General features: G+C 41.1%; 1 protein-coding gene across 4 annotated transcripts in view; it reads right to left on the bottom strand.

Annotated features, from left to right (window-relative positions):
• JAKMIP2 (janus kinase and microtubule interacting protein 2) overlaps nt 1-24,199 on the bottom strand; it is a 178,685-nt gene that overhangs the window by 68,472 nt on the left and 86,014 nt on the right. For all 4 annotated transcript variants that reach the window (XM_045493077.1, XM_045493068.1, XM_045493059.1 and 1 more), the window contains exon 2: nt 5,705-5,980. In XM_045493077.1, coding sequence (XP_045349033.1) covers nt 5,705-5,833 — 129 coding nt within the window. In that variant the 5' untranslated portion in view covers nt 5,834-5,980. The remainder of the gene's footprint in view (nt 1-5,704; nt 5,981-24,199) is intronic.

The raw sequence follows: 24,199 nt of genomic DNA on the forward strand, positions 1-24,199 counted from the left end.
TGGGAAAGTTTCTAAAAGGCAACATGAGAATGTTCTCAACAAGTAGCAGTGAGCACCTCCTTCATGCCAGGCAGTACTCAAATCACTGAAGGCATCTTCCCTAGGGGGTACCTTAAGCACACATGGTCTCTTACCCATGAGAAGCTTACATTATACTGAGAGTGAGGGAGTCAGCAGGCGATACATAAGCAGAACATGATACCTTCAGACAGTACAGAGTTCTATGACACAGGTACAGCAGGGTGATGTGACAGAGTAAATGGATATAGGGTAAGAGGCATCACCTATACCAGGGGGCCAGGGGAAGTCTGACCCCTGAGGATCCTGAGAGCTATCTCCATGCAGGAAGAGCTGGAGCACACAGTTGCCTTCCCTGACGTATCCCTACCATTCTGGAAGGACTGTAGCGACTCTATGCTGTCCACAATCTGCTCATTTTATAGACATGAATGTGCAGGCTCAGAAATGACAAGGACATACAGCACAGAGGCCTCACTTTCTGTTCCCTCCTACCCACCACAGGGGCTTCCCCGGTTCCATCTTCTCAGTCATTATGCTTGGAGTTCAGTCAAAACGACCGACTTACCTGAATTGTTATTCCTATCAGTGCTTGGCAACTCTTGTAGACAAATTTCTACTAACTAGATGTTGATTGTGTCTAGTATTTTTGTTTCATTTCCCCGCAGTGGAAACGCAGACATCTATGGGGGAAGGGTTCATCTACTCCCACCCCCAACACTTTGTTTCTTCACTTGTAATTTGCATAATAGTGTAGAACAAACTTCTGCCATTCTTTCTTTCTTTGCTGAAGGTTTCCATTTTTTTCCGGACCTTTAAATTTTTTTAAGCTTATTTATTTATTTGGAGAGAGGGGCAGACAGAATCTCCGCACTGTCATCGCAGAGCCCAATGCAGGACTCGAAATCACGAACCATGAGATCGTGACTTGAGCAAAAACCAAGAGTCAGACACTTAACCAACTGAGCCACCCAGGTGCCCCAGATATTCCCTTTTTTTATATATTAAATATAATTTATTGTCAAATTGGTTTCCATACAACACCTAGTGCTCATCCCAACAGGTGCCCTCCTCAATGCCCATCACCCACTTTCCCCTCTCCCCCAACCCCCATCAACCCTTCAGTTTGTTCTCAGTATTTAAGACCATGGGGGAGGGGAAGGGAGAAAAAAAGTTACCTTCTTATTTTTTAAGAGCATAGGTTCTGTAAGACATGGAAATAACCTAAGTCCATCAATGGATGAATGGATAAAGAAAGTGTGTGTATACACACATTATATAAAGTACATATACACAATAAAATATCATTAAGCCACTAAAAAGAAGGCAATCTTGCCATTAGCAAGAACACAGTTGGACCCTGAGAGTATTATGCTAAGTGAAATAAGTCAGAGACAGAAAAACAAACACTATGTGATCTCACTTGGATGAGGAATCTAAAAACCTTGAACCCATAGATAACAGAGAACAGAGTGGTGGGTGTCAGAGGCCGGGGGTTACAGGTGGGAGAAATGGGTAAAGGCGGTTAAAAGGGAAAAACTCCTAATTATAAGATGAATAAGATCTGGGAATATAACGTACAGCATGGTGGGTATAATTAACAAGACTGTACTGCATATTTGAAACTTTTGAAGACAGAAGGGCACCTGGGTGACTCAGTTGGTTAAATGTCCAACTCCTGATTTCAGCTGAAGTCATGACCTCATGGTTTGTGGGATGGAGCCCCACATCAGGATCTTAGCTGACAGCGTGGAGCCTGCTTGGGATTCTCTCTCTCTCCCCCCGCCCCCCCCCTCCTCTTTTGTGCCTGCAGACTCTCTTTCTCTCTCTCTCTCAAAATAAATAAATAAACTTTTAAAAAAGATATAGAACATTTAAAAACAAGAAAGTTGTGAAGAGAGGATATCTTAAAAGTTCTCATCACAAGAAAAAATATTTTGTAACTATGTGAGGTGATGGATGTTGAGTAAACTTCTTGTTGTAATCATTCTTTAATATATACATATGTCAAATCATTATGTCGTACACCTAAAATGAATACAATGTGATATATCAGTTATAGCTCAATAAAGCTGGGGAAAATGTATCAGAAAAGAAAATAAGAGAATAGACTTTGGAGGAGATGCAAAGGGAGTGGAAGAACCAGTTCTGCCACCTACTAACATGTGACTCCGGGTAAATTATGTTACTTCACTGGGCCTCAGTTTCCTCATCTGTAATATGGGGATAACAACAACGCCCACCTACACTTGAATCATAATACTGAACATGCTTGACACAAACTCACTATTCAAGACCAACATACCCACACACATCCGTATGAAGTAGACACTGCTATTCTCCCATTTGACAGAGAAGAAAAGGAAACAGAGGGATTTTAAAACCTCCTCAGGGTCACCCAGGTGCTAAGTGAGAGAGGTGCAGTGATGTCAGGATGAAATGTGCTTATTACAGTGTGTGACAGATAGTACACGTTCACATTCAATAATGTGTAGCTATTTATATAATCAGTTTAAAACATTCATGACTCTGTCTGCAGTGTGTTTTGTAAATGTCAGTGGGAAGATGTGTCTTTCTGGAAAAATGAGTAATGCTCCATCATTCCAAAGGTTTCCCCTCTTTACATTGCCCATTTCTCAGTAGCTGAATTGTGATTTTATCATGATAGCCTAGGAGCCAAACTGAGAGGATGAGTTCCATCTTGGCATTGTCTATATTCTCTCTCTTAAAGCCTGGACCTTTGGAAACACAATCATATTTATTTTAATAAAACTGCTTTATGACTTGCTTGCCCTCTAAATTCCCTTTGCTCTTTGGGGAAGGCTGCTGACAGGCGGTGGGGCTTTGTTTTAGTCCCTGTGCTGGGACTGTAATTAACTGCCACAGAGAGGGAGACTGGGGGCAGCCAGCAGAGAGAAGGCTAAGGGCAGTGCTTTTCTACATGAGGCTGACTTCCAGGCTCTTGTCAGAGGAAGGGGAGGTTACATTTGATCTGCTGGCTTAGATACCAGTGCCAGGCCCTGAATAAACAGGTAGCCCTGTCCACGCTCAAGACTTCCCCCTTTTAAAAGACTTGAATGTGTGCAAAATTGGCAGTGGTAGGGTCTGCAGGACCTCTGCCTTTTGAAACCTCAGGAGTCTGCTCTCCGTAAATCAGCGTCAGTTTATGGCTACCGGTCTCCAGATGGACAGGCTTCTCCCATGAATGGAGTTTCTCATCCTGTCATTACTACAATTAAAGGAGTCGGCCTCCCTTGAAACGTTACGCTGCCCCAGGGAAAGTTAAAACTGGTGAAATGTTCATAGACTGTCAGACCTGGAAGGAATCTTAGAGTGGTATGTTTGCCAACAAGAAGGCAGAGAGCCACCTCCACGGGGACTGCCTGGATGGTCTGCTAGAGGTACAAGTCCTGGCCCTCACCACGCCTGCTTTATCAGAATCTTTGCGCTGTGGGTCCAGAGATCTCAATTTTTAATGAGTTCCCCCAGGTTATTCTAATGCACAGTGATGCTTGAGAGACAAAGATATGCAGAAACACATTCAGTCATCTGAATTACGGGTCAAGGTATTGAGACACTTAAATTTGTCCCTGAGGAGAGATAAACACAAGGCCTTGGTCTACTGACTCTCTAATGAATGTTTCTGTTTTGTTTTATTCTCTTTGTTTTTATGATATCATGTCCGTTTTGCTTCATGGAAAAAAGCTTCCTTCACAAATTTTACAATGGGGTCTGGTTATCCAAGGTTAAGCCTTAGCAGAGACAGGAGGCAAGGGGCTTTGGCAGATCCAAGCTTTATTATTGCTGAAACCAGGAGAATGGATATTTGGGAAAATAAATAATTTTAAAAATTGTTTATTTATTTTGAGAGAGAGAGAGAGAGAGAGAGAGAGCAAGAGCAGGAGAGGGGCAGACAGAGAGGGAGGGAGAGAGAATCCCAAGCAGGCTCCACACTGTGGACACAGAGCCCGATGTAAGGCTCGAACCCATGACCTGGTGGAAGTCAAGAGTTGGATGCTTAACTGACTGAGCCACCCAGGTGGCCCAATAATTAATTTTTTTAATGTTTATTCATTATTTTTGAGACAGGAACAGAGTGTGAGCAGGGGAGGGGCAAGAGAGAGGGAGACACAGAATCCGAAGCAGGTTCCAGGCTCCGAGCTGTCAACACAGAGCCAACCACAGGGCTCGAACTCACAAACCGTGAGATCATGACCTGAGCTGAAGGTAGACGCTCAACCAACTGAGCCACCCAGGCACCCCAATAATTAAAATTTAATAGTAATGTCAAGGAAGAAGATATAGATAAAAAAGAATAGGGATATTGATTTTTGATCTATAGCTAGATCAGGAACATCTATTTGTGTTACTATAGAAAGAGTTATCTACATAGGGCAACTTTATGCTGGCAGTTGCCTGGTTTGGAGGGAGCAAAATGTCTCCTGTATGTCGGATATTTGAAAATACTTTCCTGTCTGTGACCCTATTTGATATCTGCACCACTCTGGAGAGATAAGTGTTAGCATATCCAGCTAAGAGATGAGATTCAGAGGAGTGAAGAGACTTTCCTAAATTGAGTTAGCAACTGACTCAGGTACAGGGGTATTAGAAAGAATATTACTATGAATAATTTTTTAGGAGTATACCAGGTGCCTGGCATCTCTCTGAGCGTGTGATACGAATTTTCTCATCCAATCATCATAAGTGCTTTACATACTTGCCTAACTGGAACCTCATCAGAGCTCTTGAGATAGTAGGATGTTGCTGACGAAGCTAAGGTATAAGGAATAAGTCACCCTTCATTTGTTCCTCTGCTCAGTCGACAAACCCAGGCTAAGCTTTTCAGTTCTAGACATTTATTTAGGTTCTGGGGATAAAGGTCAGGTAGGACTCTGCTTTCTTGGAGATTACACTGGACAGCAGAAATAAGCACTAAACAAGTAAATAGATAAATACAGAAATCATTATTAAATGAATCAAAATAGGCTATGGAAGTAACTGGGCATGAGAAGTGTACTATCTTAGAGACTGCGACAGATGGTAGGTACCAGAGCTGACATAGGAAAGAGGTACACAGCTGCCTGGGGGCAAAGGGGCAAAGGCCCTAAATGTGATCAGTGGATATTTTGATCCAGCAAAGAGGATATAACAGAGTCATCCGGGGTAAAGTACTGTGAGATTGCTCATCGAGGGGCGGAAGAGATATCCTGTAGTGGTAGGGAAAACCCTTTGGCTTTGAGAAAGGTAAGAAGCCGTTGAAGGGTTTGAGAAGAGGAGTGACCTGATAGGATCTATTTTAGAAAGGCTGTCCTGTGCCATACCGGGAAGAACCCATAGAGGGCAGGGCGGAGTTCGCCCAGGACAGGACAGCTAAGAAGTGGTGGGAGGGAGTGGGGGTGGAGGTCGTCTCAATGATTATACCTGGTTTCCTGAACCAGGCTTCCTGAGGAGGCAGAGATCAGTCTCATGAGCATGTTATTTTCACCTTCTGTGAATCCTGCGCTCGAGTCCTGCCACACACACACACACACACACACACACACACACATACACAAGACAATCACCAAAAATACAGGGGTCGTTGCTCTCCCCAGAAAATGGCAGAGAGGAGCCACTGGGGTGGGCCAGCAGGCAGAGCTGGGCCAGAGCCGCTCTCCAGGCTGTGGCCCCAAGGGGCCTCACTCACCTTGGACTTCTCCTGATGCAGCTCTATCTGGATGTCGGTGAGCTTGGTTCTGAGGTCTTCATTGGCAGCTTGAAGGGCAACGATGAGGGCTTCGGGCTTCTCGCCCTTATTTCGCCCTTTCTTGGACATTGTTCCTTTCTAAAGGGAGTCTGCTGATTTTTAATTCCTTTCAAACAGGTGCTGCCATGTTACTGCTTCTTCTCCTGGGGGCGATGTTTCAGCATCTACTGCGTGGTGCTCCTTGGTAAGGTCTCCTCAGCCGCTGCCCTGGAAGCCCTGATTAGAGGCAGAGACAGCGGTTACTGCTGTGGCAGAGACCTGGGAGAAGTGTCAGGCGGTGTCTCTCAGCCTGAGCAACATGTAGGAGCCTCCTCCTGAGGGATCCTGTCCCCAGATCCTCCCATCCACCTTGCACATAAATTTAGAGCGATCTTTCCAAAGATCTGGTCTGGTCATGTCGATGCCCTGCTCAAAATCCTCCAAAGACCTATGACTATTTGAGTGTATCTTTCATATCTTGGAGTGCTCTTTATGTCTTTCAGCTCAGGTTCTCTTTCCCTCTCTCTCTGCCTCTACCCTGCTAGCACTCACTCATGCCACACACACACTCCCTCTCCCTCAAATAAAATGTAAAAAAATAAATAAATAAATAAATAAATAAGCACTAGTTCTTTCAGAAGTATAGACAAGGACTTCTCCCTCCAGTGGGGTGAGTAAGGAGTTTCCTTGAAGAAGGTGGCATTGGCCTGGAATTTGAGGAGTAGGATGTTAATGGATTTGGAAACAGGTGAAGCATCCTGAGCGAAAGAAATGGCAGGTGCTGATATACAACAAAAACAAACAAACAAACAACCACAGTAACTATTTTGTGGGGAAAAAATGGGGGCCTGATCCATTAGGCAGAGTATGGTTGATGGGCACTAATACTGGACAGGGTGCCTGGAAATGACAGATTGTGGGAGATCTGGAACATCAACCTTAAAATTTTGGAATCTTACATTTTTAGTAAGCAATGGAAGCCATTGAAGCTCGTGGCAGGTGGATACCCTAACAGGGAAATGTTTTGGTGTAGTCATTCTGATGGCAAAGTGGGGAGAAAATGCAGGTAGGGAGACTAGATAGAAGGCTACCGAACTTTCCAAAGTGAAGGATGATGAAGTCCTAAACAGACCAGTAGCAAGAAGAGAGTGAAAAAGAGGGATGTGTCTTGATCTACAAATTCTTAAATGCTTCACAGGAACGGGATCAGAAAAATATGGGTATGAAACTGTTAAAGTCAATGGGAAAAACATGGCAAGATACTAGAGAAAGTTTGTTGCAAAACCTTTTTGAAAATTGGGTATTGTGTACACGGAGGTGCTTCACTCCACAACTATGGGGAATTCCTACTGGTCACCCATATGTTCTGGCAGCTGCTGCTCTCTCAAGGCCCATGGTATACAGCCTGGAGAACCATGCTGGGATCCTGGGCTTCCTGCCATTTCTACGTGAGCACTGGGGCCCTGCCCTTTGGAGTGTGACCCTATGGAAAGGGCTAGGGAGAGGTTAGGAGGTAGGGAGGACCAGTCTGTCTCCAGAAGTCATGGAACTATCCACCATTTTCCACCCTAATCTAGATGCTGGCGTCGTTCTTCATGCTTATTTTGCAAATGTTGCCAAAGTATTTAAGTGTACAGGTGGGAGATGTCTAAGAGGCCACCATTCTTTGCTTTTAGAGTTGAAATGAATTTAACAAGCTTTTATTGGATTTTTATGACAAACACTTCTAGGCACAAAGCTAAATGAGACAGTATTTAACTTCAAGAAGGTGCTAGGCGAGTAAACTCACACATGTATATTAACAGGTTTCTCTTCCTCTAGCTGATCTCTAAATATTGCTGGTCCCCAGGGTTCCCCAAAGTTATCTCCTCTGGTCCCACCTATAGAGTAATGACTCCCCATTTTATATCCATAGCCCTGACTGTTTCCCAAATCCTGACTCACATATTCAACATCTTACTTACCAATTCTACCGGGATATTTGACTGGCCTATCTATCAAACCTAACCTAAAACATGGATGTCTTTATTACTAGTCCCTCACAGCCTTATTCCCTCCAGGTCTCCCATATCAATAAATGCACCATGACAGGCCCAGTTGTTCAGATCTAAGCTTAGAAGCCATCCTTTTTTCTTGTATCCATCATTTCTCTTCTCTAGTCCACCGAGGGTCCTGTTTGTGTTTCCTATAAAATATGACTCCCTTTGGTCAACTTCTCTCAAACCCCTATGGTGCTGCCAGAACACAAAAAAAGGAGGAATTTGAGGAAAGCTTCATAGTCACTTCATAGCCTCTTGGTCTTCCTGGATGAAATAAGGCTTTCCTTTTCTTCTTTTTAATATTTATTTATTTTTGAGAGAGAGAGAAAGAGAGAGAGAGAGAGAGAAAGTGTGCATGTATACGAGTGGGGGAGGGGCAGGGGGGTGGAGAGAGGATCTGAAGCGGGCTCTGTACTCCTAAACTGCGCTCAAACTCATAAACTGCAAGATCATGACCTGAGCTGAAGTTGGATGGTTAACCGACATCGGAGATACAGAAATGGCAGAGAAGGAGCTTGAGAAGTACTTGGAGTCACAAATTTGCCAGATGTATTTAGAGACGGTTGTGACCTGGGAGAAGACTAACGGGGGTTAGATCACACAGGTTCCTGCATGATCAGTGGTTAGATATCATTGCCAATGATTAGATTTCATTATGTAGAAATGAAACAGTTGAATAGAAGTGCAATAGTAAAAGCTTATACTGACTGACTGCTATGAGCTCGATATTGGACTAAGCACTTAATATACTGCTTTCATTTCATCCTCACTAAAATTAGGGGGAAATGATTCACAGAAAGATTAAGTAACTTGCCTAAAATGCCCGAGTTCATAGCTGATGGGGCCTTCATGCAAGACTGGGACCCAGGCTTTCATGTCCTGGGCTGCACTGCCTCATTTTAGAGGCATTTTAGAGAGGTAGCTCATTTTGCATTTTAGAGAGGTAGCTCGGGCAGTGTGAGGGAAGGTGAGTTCCTAGGAAGACAGAGACTAGAGGCAGGAAATTAAGTTGCTTCACTGCTTCACTGGTCGGGGCAGACGTAATACAGCCCTGAACCTACCCGTGGCCACGGGGATGAAAAATGATGTGGCAACTCTGACACATGGAGACTTTGATGGATTCATGTCTTGCTTTTAAACTTTATTAGTGGTTTGAACATTCTTCTCTGCCATTGTAAATAACGAGTACCAGCGTTGTGGTATTGCTCGCAACAATAATGTGCAATGCCACAGTCACAGTTTACATTTTAATTTATAATCCTTTCTCCCAAATATAATATTATGTGCTTGACTTCATGATTTTTTTGTCTGACAGTTATTTTGAGTTTAGTCCCATAAAGGCTAGGGAAAAGAAAAGGGTTACAAAATTTGAAACATGTTCAGGACAGAAAAAAGCATCACAGAAAGTTAGCAATAGAATCAACTTATGGATACCATAAGGTGAGCGTTTATTCATAAGGACGGTCCCGTACATCCACCTAGTGAAGGGGAACTTTCTGGAGTCTTTTCCAGTTGTGACGAGGATCTGGCAATCTCATGATTCTCGAGTATAATTTTACTACAATGCTTCTGTCACTTTGTGCTGCATTTCCCCCCTTTTGGACAGCTTTACTGAGATACAATTCACATAAACAATGTACACTTTTAAAGTGTATTACTTCAGTGGTTTTAGCATGTTTGCAATATTGTGCAATCATCACTGCAATGAATTTCAGAATTTTTCATCACCCCCATACCCTATACCCGTAAGCAGTCATCGCTTATTCCTCACCAAACTCTCCCAGACCTAGGCGATCACTAATCTATTTTTTTCTCTTTATGGATTTGCCTATTCTGAACATTTTGGAAATTATTTCTCTTATCTTTTTTATGTAGACTTCACACACAGCACAGAGCCCAATGTGAGGCGTGAACTCACAAACCCTGAGATCAAGACCTGAGCTGAGATCAAGAGTTGTACGCTTAACCAACTGAGCCACCCAGACGCCCCTGTTCCGAACATTGTGTATTAAATAGAATTATATGATATGTGTCTAGCTTCTTCCACTATAGCATAATATTTTCAAGGTTCACTCACATTGTAACATGTGCAGATATTTCATTTCTTTTCATTGCTGAGTAATATTCCCTCATATGGCTAAAACTGCATTTCATTTACCCAGTCATCAGTTGATGGACACTCATACTGCCTTTGCTTAAGTGGCCTGAGGACAGCCCTCCAGAGAAGCTGTCAGCCTTGTAAAGGGATGCCATCCCTGAAAGGAGTGTGCTGGAGAGCATAAAGGAATGCTTTAAGGTGTCACTGCATGCAGATGGAATGTTTCTGGACCACCCTGGGAGTCTTTGTCAATGACAATGTCCAACACAGCAGATGACCTGGAGGAGGAATGGAAGCCTTATTCAATTAAGCCCCAATCCTCTTAAAGATATCAGATAATTAAGAGATAACCTCTCAGGAATCCTTGTATTTTAAAACAAGGATCGTTGTTTAAGAATAATCAAACGTTGTTTGAGAGGGGAATATAAAGTACTATGGCATTGGAGTGTTGGACGATTATACAGAAAAATGTAAGTGATAGTCTCACATAGTTCATGACACATGAGAGTTGCCACTTACTGAGTGCTTTCTATTTCTACTATTGGCTAAGGTTGTATGAACAAAATAGTTTGTTAAGCGCTGTCCTCAAGAAGCTTAAATTGAGTAAGAATGATGGAAGACATGGAAAAAATAGTAATTCAAATGTCACACTTACGGAAAGACTCTAATACAGAAAAAAGCTGTTCTTATTCTTGGTTCTAAACAATCTCATTTAGGCACTGGCACAAAACCCAAGAGAGAGAAAGCAAGGAGAGAGGGGAGTGACATGAACATGAGCAGAGGAGGCCTTTTTGCTTCCTCACCCTGGTTTCTCCTTGCACACCCCTTCTGGAGACTGTAAATAGGATGCTGCTTTTGGAATTATCTTGAGATCATCTACTTTCAGGTGTAGCCCTTCTATGTCTTTTACTGTTTAAGGAACATCAAGCAGCTATTTTTAGAACAAAATGTCCAGGTTTAAAAATTCTCATTCAGCATTATTCTCTTTTAAAGACATCCACACTTTAAGTTTTTAAAAAATCAAGAAATTTAAAAAGGAACCCCCATGCACTATTTGTGGGAATGCAAACTGGTGTAGCCACTGTGGAAAACAGTATGGAGGTTCCTCAAAAAGTTAAAAATAGAATTACCCTATGATCCAGTAATTCCACTGGGCATTTACCCGAAGAATATGAAAACACTAATTTGAAAAGATACATGCACCCTTATGTTTATTGCAGCATTATTTAGAATAGCCAAATTACGGAAGCAGCCCAAGTATCCATCAATGGATGAATGGACAAAGACGATGTGGAATAAAAGGATATTGGAATAAAATATCCCTTGAATATTTATCCAATGGAATAAAAGAATAAAACCTTGTCATTTGTGACAACATGGATGGTCTAAAGGGTATGACTCATATGTGAAATTTCACTCATATGTGAAATTTAAGAAAGAAAACAGAGACAAACTAAAAAAAAAACCAACTCTTAACTATAGAGAACAAACTGATGGTTACCAGAGGGGAGATGGGTGAGGGAATGGGTAAAATAGGTGATGCAGATTAAGAATACACTTATCAAGGAGCGCCTGGGTGGCTTAGTCCGTTGGGCATCCAACTTTGGGTCATGTCACGATCTCGCTGTTCGTGAGTTTGAGCCCTGCTTTGGACTCTGCTGACAGCTCAGAGCCTGCAGCCGGATTCTGTGTCTCCCTCTCTCTCTCTGACCCTTCCCCACTAGCGCGCTCTCTCTCTCTCCCTCTCTCTCTCAAAAAATGAATAAACATTAAAAAGTTTTTAATTAAAAAAAAGAATACACTTATCAAAAATAAAAAAAAGAAAGGGGTGCCTGGGTGGCTCATTCACTTAAGCGTCCAATTTCAGCTCAGGTCATGATCTCATGGTCTGTGAGTTTGAGCCCCATATCAGGCTCTGTGCTGACGGCTCAGAGCCTGGAGCCTGCTACAGAGTCTGTGTCTCCTTCTCTCTCTCTGCCCCTCCCCTGCTTATGCTCTATCTCTCTCTCTCAAAAATAAATAAATATTAAAAGAAATTTAAAAAAGAGTATACTTATCATGAAGACCTCTGAGTAATATATAGAATGGTTGAAATCACTACATTACACACCTAAAACTAATACAACACTGTATGTCAACTATATGGGAATGTTTTTAAAAAACAAGAAATTAGAAATGTTTATTAAATTAGTTTATAAATATTTAAGTATGATTAATCTATGCTATTGATCATAGAATATAATTTTGGTTGCATAGTCTGTCCAAGAAAGTAAAAATATCCTAGATATTCTGATATTTTAATGTCCAACTACACTGTCTACTTATTCTCACATCCTAGGATACCACACGATTCTTTGTCAGGAGCATGGCCCCATATTTGGTCAAGAAAATGTGGCCACTATTTATGGAGCACTGTTCTTGTCTAGTCATAGATGTTAAAAAATCTAAGCATCAGTTCTATCCTCCAATGGCTTCCAACCTATAAAAGGAGACAAACGTCTGTAAAGAGAAAAATTCTAGAAAGCAGTGAATGCTATAGTTGGTACATGTTGTGGGAGTAGCTTAGTTTGGACTGAGGAAGATGAAGAATTGATAGAGAAGGTGTCATGTGAGCTGAGTCTAAATGATGTCATGTAGCTTATTGGGTTCTTACTCTGTGCTGGGCACTGTGCTATGGTACACTAACATTAGGTACATTAACTCACTGAACTGTTCCAATCCACCCTTTCAGATATTTACTCTTACTATTTCTTAGGCAGGAACTGAGGATCAGAGAGGTTAATTAACTTGAGAAAAATTACACAGCTAAGAAATGGCAGAGCTGCAACTCAAATATGCCATCTGTCCATCTCCAAAGCTTCTTAACACTTTCATTACCACTGTCCTGAAAGTCAGGCAGGATTCAGCTCTGACTGTGCATAGGCTAAAGAGGTGGGCAGAAGTGTGCCACTGTCAACTGGGGGCTTACAAAAAAGAATGGTAGGATGTAGTGGTTAAGAGATTAGAATCTGAAATCAGAAAAAGTGGCTTTGAATCAACCTTCCTAGCTGGATCTTCTTGAGAAGCTATTTAAACTCTCCAAGCTTTTGTTTCTTTACTGTAAAATGGGGAAAGGGATACATCAACTTCACTGAGCTCCTGCAAGGAGTAAATAAGCTAAAGTGTGTCAAATAATTAGGCAAATTATTATTACCATCATTACCATGGTTATTCTCTTTCTAGGAGCTAACTATCCACTAAAAGCCAGTTTAGATTTTAAGAGAAGAAGAAACATATTTGTCACCTATTCATGTTAAAAAGACAGGCCAGGAAAAGCACAGAGATCCCTGGGAAGACTAATGGAATTCATGTTTATGCTTTTGGGGAAATGGGACCTGCATTGGCAGGATCAGTATTCCCAGGAGTCTTGGCTTTGCAGTTGGTTCTGCCCTAAGCTATAGGCTGGATAAAGTCATTATTAATCTTGGAGGTTCCAATAAGGTTGTTGCCTCTGAGTCATAATTTGCAAAGCAACTGTAATATAAAAGGGCTGACGTTCCTAAATGTGAAGCTAAAGGCTCCAACACTTCTCTGGGATTAATATTTGAGTATGTCCACTCTACAAAGCCGTGGTAGTTTGTTTCAGCCATTCCCACCTTTTTCCTAAAGACAATGCTCTGAGTCCAATGTTATTAGTATTTAAAACGAACGAATTAAACTGCTTACTTGATGCCTGGTGATCTGCAGAGACATATTAGCACTTCTTAAACCTTTCTGTATGCAGGAAACAAGTCTCACTGTGCATCCATGAACTTGACACAGCGATTTAATATAAAGGACAAGGTGGTGTTGTTTAAATCAGTCCGACCCTGGAGTCCTAGTTTCCCTATATAAAAGGGATGTGGTGGTGTGGCCATGGCATCAAAAGACTTTTTACGCATTACACATCTGTTAGAAGAAAATGAATCTGAAAGGCTGACATTCAGCATAGTAGCGATTATGCATCTTCAAGATTGTAGGGGTACCGGGCATGTATGTCTTTTTATGTTTGTGTTTTCTCTCTCTCCTAGTCTTCCACTGAAATGCCCTCTTTATCACCTAATAATATTAGCAATCATTATTATCATAAAGTATTCAAAGTTAACGTATTAAGTTTTCTTATTAATGAAATGTTTTTTTCCTATTAATGAATGCTAAATAAAACCCAAAACTTGTTAGTCCTGAAAGATGTGTTTTTTAGATCTCAGGCTCAAAAATTTACACCAGAAATATACTTCATAAAATGTAGAATAAGAGAGAGATTTTAGCACACATACAACAGATATCTAACCTCTTTAAGGGGGCTTGTCAGGAAGGTTTGGTAGAAGTGATGTCAAATTTGGGATCCAAACCAGGTAGGATTCATCCAGAAATGCTCTATTCTGCAAACCCTTGGCTTTGCTCATGCATGCCTTTCCCTTTCTCAAAATCCTGGTGATCTCCCTTGCATCTTTTAGGGCCCAGGTCTGATGTCATCATGTATTACTTTCCTTTGCACGTTTTCACCATACCCTGACAGAGTAAGTTATTCCCTCATCTGGATTTCCATTTTCACTTTGAAGACACTTATTACAGTATTCATCACTCATTCCTTAATCTATTTATTCATCAATTCATATGTATTAATGAAGCACCTTGAGGAGACGGGTGTCTGTGCTAAACATGAGAGACAAGGTCCTTGTCCTTCCCAGAGGAAGAGTCAGCAATTTTGTACAGTGTGGTAGTTGCACATATGATAGGAGATAGGAATCATAGGAGCCTTGGTGGGTCAGGAGGGACTGCTTAGGAAAAGTGATACATAACAAAGATGTGTAAGATGAGAAGGAATCGGCCATAAAGGGTTTGAGGGGGAGAAAAGAATGTTCCAGGTGGACAAAGCACAGAGTATGAAGGTCTACAGGTAAAAGAGAATATGAATGATGCTGTGGGAAAAAATATAGGCAGGAGCTCAGACGAGGAAAGGTTAAGAGATGAGTTTACAGAGGTAGGCAGAGAGGGGCTGGCGGTCTCAGCAACACCAGAGGATATGGACTCCATGCCCATAGTAATGTGGAGTCACCAAAGGGTTCATACAGGGGAGGGACTTAATCACATTTTGGTTTTAGTAATAATCCTCTGGCTTATTCCATCCAGAGGATGGAATGGACTAAAGAGGTAAACAGAGATGCAGAAAGAAAATTTAGGAGACTGTCGCCATAATTCATTTACACTGTAGTTATTTTTTAGGCGACTGAGTCCCTTAACTTATGGGCAAAACTGTGTTTTATTCCTCTTTGTACTCATAGTACCTGTCACAGTGACGACCACGAAATTCAAGTGAATTAATATTGATCCAAACCCAGGGAGAACAACTGAGATTGAGGGATATAGTTCACAATTTTTATAAACATCATTTGTAATAAGGTTTATGATGGGAAATTTCTTTTACTTTGCAGGAGCCCTTGAATGACTGTTTTGATTTCAGGCAAAAGTTAAAGCTTGGTGTAACAATTAAATAAACAATAAAACTTAATAAGTTTTTATTTAAGCCATGTGTTGAAATTTCATAGTCCTTGCTGCTATCCATCATGCTCCCAAGCTTAATTTCACTCCTCAGCACTGAGTAAGTCATCTTGCACCGTAATCTTTTGTCTGGATTTAGAAGGCTTTCAGAAGGACTAGTGTGGCAAAATAACTCTCTCAGTGCTTTATCAACTTCTTTGCATTGTCCTTCCTTTCCGTATTCGAAGTATTTTGCAGCTGTTATAGAATGAAAAGTACCAACTTCACTGGATATGGAGGAGAAATCCCAAACACAGCAGGAAACAATTATGTGTTCAAGGTCAGATAGCAAGAAACATGTCTCAGAGCCCCTTCCTCAGGCAGGCATTCAGTGTCTGTACGCTCTTATTAAAAACAAACTGGCATATTAAGTTAAAGCAAAATACCCAAATCAATGAAGGAAGTGGTCCTCAGATAAGTATATTTATAAGTGACAGCAAGCTTTCCTATTTTAGGTATAAGTAAAACATGTATAACCTCTTCTGCTGTTTCCTTGTTTTCAAAGTCCTTGAATTAAAAAAAAAAAAACCAAAAAACAAAAAACACCTATCATAGAAAAGCACCTTTGCAAAGTGTCAAAACATGAGCAGAAATTTCTATATATAGGAGGTGAATAACGTGTACCTGTTATTTAAAAAAAAATGGCAGAACAATATCTGTATTCAGATTTTCACAGATTAATATGACTTAAGTAAAAGCACATAAACTTCTGCATATACTATATGGTTCTATTAGAACTGCAGTTAATTTTCCATATTCTACTGAAGAGAAACTGGCTGTCACCATTTTCCCTATGATAAAATATAGCATAAAGTAGTATAATAAATTATAGACCATTATAGATTATTCCCATTTTAACATTTAGGATTTTGTTTTGAGTTCTGTCCCAGAGGCCGATGTTTAACTACATTTTTTTTTTTCAATTGATGGGATCTCAGAAGCAAGCCTGTGAGATGGACTAATGGAAGGTAGTCAACCTAACCCCAATGTAAGTCATGTGCTATAGGAAAATAATTCTAAGAAACAGATCAACTATTCTCTCTTGAACCACAGTTATCTGCAAAGTACTGTGTTACAGTGAAGTTGATGTATTATGTATGTACCAAACAAAGCTGCATATACCATGTGTCAAAGGAATGGGGAAAACACACACACGTGTGTGCACACACACACAAACGAGGAAGAGCAGCATGAAGACAAGGACTCTCCATCACTGGCTCCTTGTGAATCTCAGGGCCTAACACAGTGCCAGGCACAAAGTAGATTCTGAATAAAAACTTCTGAATAATGGAATGACTTCACCAAAAAAGAAGTCCTTATGGTTAAGGTTGGGACCTGAATGGTGAAGAGGAATCAAGGAAAGACAGGAAGGTAGGACAAGGGGAAGATAAGTGTGAGGAATACATTATAGATCACAATGTCTGGTGTGCAAGGTTCATTGTGAGGAACCAATGAAAGGACAAGTAGAGAAATAAAGAAAGAGTAGATTATGCACAAGTACATTATGCATGAGTTGACCTAGATACCGAATTTACATCTTGTTCTAATAAATACTGAGAATCTGATAAACATATTTAAGAGGAGATGTATGATCCAATTTTTTTAAAGGAAGATTAATCTTGAAGTTGTGTGCAGAGCGGAATGGAACAGAAAGGAAATGGAGGTTAGAAGTCCACAGAGGAATCCAGTGCCAATGTTCAGATAGAGAGAGAGGACGTTTGTATTAGGATGGAGAGTAGAAAAGCTTTTTCTTCCCAAAGCTAAAAGAACTTGTATTCATCTCACCATCACCATTCTCTTGATCATCACTCTACACCTTTTTGCTTTATCGAGTATATCATATGTGCCAAGCACTGCACAAAATGTGCTTGTGCACGTTCTCCCATTTCAGACTTAGAACAAGGTGATGAGACACATGCAGTTACTATTCTCCACTGATCAATGAGAGAACTGAGTTGACAGGAGACCCATTCTGTTAATCAGAGACAGAGCTAGGGAAATGGCACAGTCAAGGTGTGTATGACTCAGAAGCTTCTTACGGACTTGATTCATTATGCTTCTCTCCATCTGGTGGGTGGTGTTTGAAGAGTCCACATAATGTGCTGACTTGGGGAAGTAATGACAGAAAGAAGGGAAGGTCAAAGATGACAACCCACTCTTGCACATGGGACATTAGAAGAATGTGGGTACTGTCCACAGACTCGTGAGATGAGTCATACAAGTGCTTAGAAATAACAAGACCTGGGGTGCGCGGGTGGCTCAGCTGGTTAAGCCTTCGACTTCCACTCAGGTCATGATCTCACGGTTTGTGAGTTCGAGCCCCACGTCAGGCTCTGTGCTGACAGCTCAGAGCCTGGAGTCTGCTTTGGATTCTGTGTTTCCCTCTCCCCCCACCCCTCCCTTGCTGTGTGTCTCTCTCTCAAAGATAAACATTAAAAAAATTAAAAGAAATCACAAGACCTAATATTTCACGGTGTTTAACATAAGCCAGGCATCACACTAAATAACATGTATCCATTTTCTCATTTAATCCACAACATTATAAATATTACAGATAAGGGGGGAAAAGCCCCCCAAATACATATGGATTGTGTAAAATTACATTGGTGATAAACAGCAAAGTCAGGACATAACACAGACAGTCTCGTGCCAGAGACTGTTTACCCAACAGCTATGCTAGACCAGAAATACTCTAGTTTTTTTTTTTTTAGAGAAATCACGTTTGAGGGCATGCAGTAGCATCATTTAATTATAAAATTAAATTTATAATTTTTTGAAGATTTTATTTATTTTTAAGTAATCTCTACACCCAACATGGTGCTTGAATTCATGACCCTGAGATCAAGAGTCCTGTGCTTTACTGAGCGAGTCAAGCACCCGCAATGATTTGTTGATTTATATACCTACTTAAAAAATTTTTCTCCACAACTTATTCAAAAACAATGTCCAAACCCCCAATCAAATAAATGCACTTCAACATACTAAGATTAAAGGCATGTAACATGAAGTATATAGGATGTGTGTATACATAGATATAGGGGTTTAAATGGCAATAGTTTTTTCTTTGAGTGGTAGATGTTGAGAGATCTTAATTTAAAATTCTTTTTTTTTAATTTTTTAACATTTATTTATTATTATTGAGAAACAGACAGACCATGAGCATAGGAGGGGCAGAGAGAGGGGGAGACAAAGAATCTGAAGCAGGCTCTGGGCTCTGAGTTGTTAGCACAGAGCCCGACGTGGGGCTTGAACTCACAAACTGCCAGATCATGACCTGAGCCAAAGTCAGATGCTTAACTGACTGAGCCACTCAGGCGCCCCTGAATTTAAACTTCTTAAGTCTTTTCTTCCCCCAACCCCCCCCCCCCAGATTTCTATAATAAGTTACATAATGTTTTGGGGGGGAGCAATGAAGAACTCAGTAAGGAAAGAGAAGCAAACAGAAAGAAAGTAAGGTACAAAACTAGCTAGAGCTGGGAGTGAGCCTGGAACACACAGGCATGCTTTCAATATCACATTATGAAAAGCTGGAATTAATGCAAACAGAAATTTTGCCCCTGAATCTGAAATGCTTTGGATTCTAAAATGCCCCTTCTCTCCGCTGAAGAGAGAACCAGCCATTAGACACAGCAAGTCATAGCACAATTGTTCACTCAGTAAAACCGGACAGCTGAAATGAACAAGATCAGAACAAACTCCTGAATGGATGCCAGGCCCCTTCTCAGGAAGGGACTATGCAGTCAATTAGATTGGACCTTGAATAAATCGTTTCTTGGAAATCACAGGGAACACTGTTTTTTATCAAACCTTTCTCTTTCTTCACTGCCTGCCAGCCTCTTCCATGTATATCTTACAGACTTAAGAGTACACATCACTCAGGGAATTAAATTGTATCACCTATGAAATTAACTTTCCTTCCTTCAATATCTCTATCCCTTTTTGCTTCATAGAGGCAGAGATTTTCCTGGGCCTGTTCCCCACTTTATACAGAGTGCTTAGCATAGAGCCTGATGGTAGGTACTCAGATATAAAGATGTTTGTTGAAGTAAGGGAATGGAGCCAAAATGCAATTTTCTTTTCTTTCTTTCTTTCTTTCTTTTCTTTTTTTTTTTTTTTTTTTAGAAAGAGAGGATGCAAATGAGTGAGGGCAGATAGGGAGAGGGAGAAGGAGAGAGTCAGAGTGGAGCCCCATGTGGGCTCGAGCTCACTTGTTGCAGGGCTCGAACTCACAAACTGTGAGATCGCGACCTGAGCTGCACTCAGATGCTTAACTAATTGAGCCGTCCAGGCGCCCCCAAAATGGAATTTTCAATGGCGAGAATAAAGAACTCCTTTAAAGCCACAAAATATTAATGTTGTTCTCCCAAAGAAGGACTATTACCAAAGGAGGTGTAATTCAAGATTGACTTAAGCATATTGCTATCTTACCCTATGTTAAACTCTGGGGTATATTAATAATATCTAAGTACTCAGAAATTTAAGTAATATACTTTCAAATGTAAGCAATTTACATCTAAGAAATACATTTTCCTCCAGTACTTTTCCTTGACTTATTACTTCCTGACAGAGAAAGTAGGAATTATAGTTTCTCACTTGAAACTCAATACTTTCAAACTATTTCTATAGACAGTCTTATTAGGAAAAGCAGTCTCAAAGCTCACCAGTTTTTCTCCACATGGAACCTACAGGAAGATTCTGAGAGCCAAACTTCCTCTTTGGATTGTAAGCAATCTTTGATATTTCCAAAGCCCTGGGGCCTTGGCCTATAACATTCTACATCACAATAGCATTTGTATAGATAATTATTAAACTTCATCTGCTTACTCACCTCATACTGTGACAGATGAAAGCTACTGGTACTGCTAATCATCGTCATCATTATTATTGGCCATTTACTCCCGCTGGCCACAGTGCTAAGCTATTTACAAGCATTATATTTTCAGTGCTCTGAAGGGTGTTAAAAGTCATCTAGTCCAGCTCTGAATGCATGATTTATGAATCCTCTCGACACGTCCCCAGTCGGAGACACCAACATCCAAATAATGAACCGCAGGCCTGAAGATGTGATGAGTGTTGCAACAGAGGAGGAAAGCAGACACTCCTGGAGCACAGAGGAGATCCAATTCCCTGGGGAGGACTCAGGCTGCGCCTAACAGAAGGCACAGCTGAGCTGAGTCTTGAAGGATGACAGAGTACTTGTCATATGGTTGAAAGGATAGGGAAGAATGGAATAAATATAAGATTGGGTAAGAATCACGGATGTACCAAGACTATTGATGAACCGGAGTTGTGAGGACAGGGGAGTAGGGTAAGGAATTTGGAAAGGGCTCATTTTTATATCTGATACTAAGCTGATCTGAATTTTCAATTTGGGGTGAAGGGTTCCATATTTTTAACTGGACAGTGAAAAGTTGTTTAATAACTGTATTAAAATCTTTCTATATGTCAAGCACAGTACTTACCATTGTGCATATATTATTTCCTCAAAACAAATTCATGAGATAGATATCATTTTCTCGTTATACAAGAGAAGAAATTAAAATTTTAAATTTGCCCAGCATGACACAGCTTGTATGTCTACAAGCCACTCATTCATTCGACTTTTCCTTCAGAGCCTGTGGTGTGTCTGTTAAAATTTACAATCATGTCAGCCTGATTCAAAAACATTTGTTTTAACCACTACACAGTAATTGTCTCTCATTTAGTATAAGAGACAGAATCTCTATTTTTTCTTTTTCATATCCATTATTATCTTTAAAACTCTCAGATGACTCAAAGACAAGTCCTATTCTACAGAAAGCAAAGAGTGAGGCTACTAAACACATTTCTGGTCCAGAGCATTACAGAGATTTACTACAAAGCTGTGTATCATTGCTCTGAGAGCTGACTGAGTTAATCGCTTAGGGCATTTCACTGATAAATCCCATTTTTCAGGGCACTTATAATCTAGCAGTTAACATTTTTCCTGTGTGAAATAGGGTAAGACAAGGGAGTACTTTACTCTGGCACAATAGTACGCACAAAATAGCTATTAAATCTTAAATGATCACATGAGAGAGATAAGTAAATAAGATGGGATTTGAAGCCTAAATCTAGGGCTGTGGTGGACAAACTTCGTACAGTGTTCACCTGGTTGCTTCGTACAGAGACTGACAAAATACAACCAATAGCAGTAAATAGTAATCATTAATATTCCCCTTGTATTCATTCAGATGGGGTAACGGAGACTTAGAGAAGACACACGATTGGCTCTCAGCCCAGAGCTGGTAAGTTACCGAGTGAGGCTTTAATCCAAGCTGTTTGACTGTACAGGCAATTGTCTTTGCTCTTTCACTATAGCACCTCCCTCATAGGGAGGAGGTGAAAATCACATGGAATAATGCAGGTAAAAGGTTTAGCAGAGTATGTGTCAAATAAGCACTCTCTTTAAAATCGGTTCAACAAATATGTACGAACACTTAATTTTGCTAAGCACTGCTGTTGGCACTGAATAAATAAAATAAAACGTAAGACATACATGTCTGGCTCCTGGAGCTAAAGTGTTAGTTGGGAGAGACACACAGTAAGCATGATAACTAAATAAATAAGTACTATGCTCGATTATGAGAAAGTGCTATGGGGAAAAAATTAAAAAGCACAGAGGCAATAGGAAGTGTCCAGGTGGGCCTGTAATTTTCGATAAGGAAAGTCTAGGAGGAGTTAGGATGGTGGAGAAGTAGAGGGACTGGGATTTTCCTCATCCCTCAAGCACAGCTGTACTGCAGTCAGATCACTCAGAACACCCAGGAAATCGATCTGCGGAGTGGCAGAAGGATCTGCACAGGTGGAGGGAGGCAGCTTGGCAGGATCGAGGGTCACTTCAATGAACAAATCAAAGCACACCTGGCTGAAGACTCAAACACTCCACCACTGCAAGCAAGGAGGAGCTCTCCAGAGGACTGACCAGTGGGATAGAGCAGCCAAATATGCAATGATGGCATGCATGCAACATACATCAGAAATGCTTCCTGTGCCAGGCCCTGGACGGTGTACGACCCCCTTGTAATATAGTAGTGCTCGCAGGTACAGGACACATAACAAGCTATTAAAACACGCAAAAGACAGAAACTTAGCCAAAATGACAAAAGAGAAGAATTCTCCTCAAGAGAAAATTCAGGAAATCACATCCAGAGAATTGCTTGAAACAGATATAAGCAACACATCTGAACAAGAATTTAGAATAACAGGCATAAGACTAATAGCCGGGTTTGAGAAAAAGCATAGAAGACAGAAGAGAATCTCCTGTTGCAGAGATCAAAGACCTAAGAACTAGTTGCAATGAATTAAGTAAGAAATGCTATGAGTGAAATGGAAAATAAACTAGATGCAGTGACAGCGAGGATGAAAGAAGCAGAGGAGAGAATAGGTGAAATAGAAGATACAATTATGGAAAATGATGAAGCTGAAAAAAAGAGGGAAAGGAAATTACTAGATCATGAGGGGACAATTAGAGAGTTAAGTGATTCCATGAAACGAAACAATATCTATGTCATAGGAGTTCCAGAAGAAGAGTGAGAGAAAGGGGTGGAAGGTTTCATGTGATAAGGAACACTCTAACCAAATAGGTGCTGTCTGGAAGAGAGCGAGCCATGCAGATGCGTGGGTGGGGTGGGGGAGGGGATGCATTCCAGACAAGTGTGGGGCAATTACAAGAGCTCCACAGCGGGCACAGACATCCAAGTTCCAGGAACTGCAGGCAGCCAGCGAGGCTGGAAGGAATGAGTAAACTGGGACAGCAGCCAAGTTGAGGGCAGACATTAATGGGAGGGCAGCGTGTGCAGACCATGCTGTGCTTTTTAGGCTATTTTACATCAGCTTGGGCTTTTCCTTGGAGTGAGGGCCCCACTGGAGGGTTTGATGGAAGGGTGCCCTGATCTGACTCAGGTTTTAGCATTTTACTGACGGCAGTAGTAAGAGTGGAAGAATTTGCATGAGTGGTGGTACCAAGACAGGTTTGGAGGCCCTTGCAAAAATCCAGTTTAGAGATGGTGGTAGCTTGGGCAGGGGTAGGAGCTGTGGAGGCAGTAAGGGGAATCAGATATAAGCTGCTGTTAATCCTTCTTAAATTGATATCTGGCCAAAAATTACGACTTAATTGCTGAGCTGAGATGCAAAGCCACAGAGGCCTCACTGAAGTTTTATACAGTGTTCTATACTCTTTGCTTCTGAAATGTATTAAGCTCCCAGTTTAAGAAAGGCATTATGCCAGGCACTGCAGACTAAAGAGATGGTGACTATCCCTGTCCCTTTAAAAGCTTAATTCTGCTAAAAGGACAATACACCTTAACTATATGTGGAGGTATAATGTAGCCATATGCATTCCTCCAATAAATATATTGGGTGCAGTTTTAAGTGCTGGAAATAGATGGGCAGAAGAGACAAAAATCCCTGCTCTCATCGTGTTTATATTCTTTTTTTTTTTTTTTAATTTTTTTTTTCAACGTTTATTTATTTTTGGGACAGAGAGAGACAGAGCATGAACGGGGGAGGGGCAGAGAGAGAGGGAGACACAGAATCGGAAACAGGCTCCAGGCTCTGAGCCATCAGTCCAGAGCCTGACGCGGGGCTCGAACTCACGGACCGCGAGATCGTGACCTGGCTGAAGTCGGACGCTTAACCGACTGGGCCACCCAGGCGCCCCTCGTGTTTATATTCTAATAGAGACAAAAAATCATCAAGAAATATATATAAATTATATACCATATTAAAAGGTAATAATGA

Source organism: Leopardus geoffroyi, chromosome A1, assembly GCF_018350155.1.
Source record: "Leopardus geoffroyi isolate Oge1 chromosome A1, O.geoffroyi_Oge1_pat1.0, whole genome shotgun sequence".
NCBI lineage: Eukaryota > Metazoa > Chordata > Mammalia > Carnivora > Felidae > Leopardus > Leopardus geoffroyi.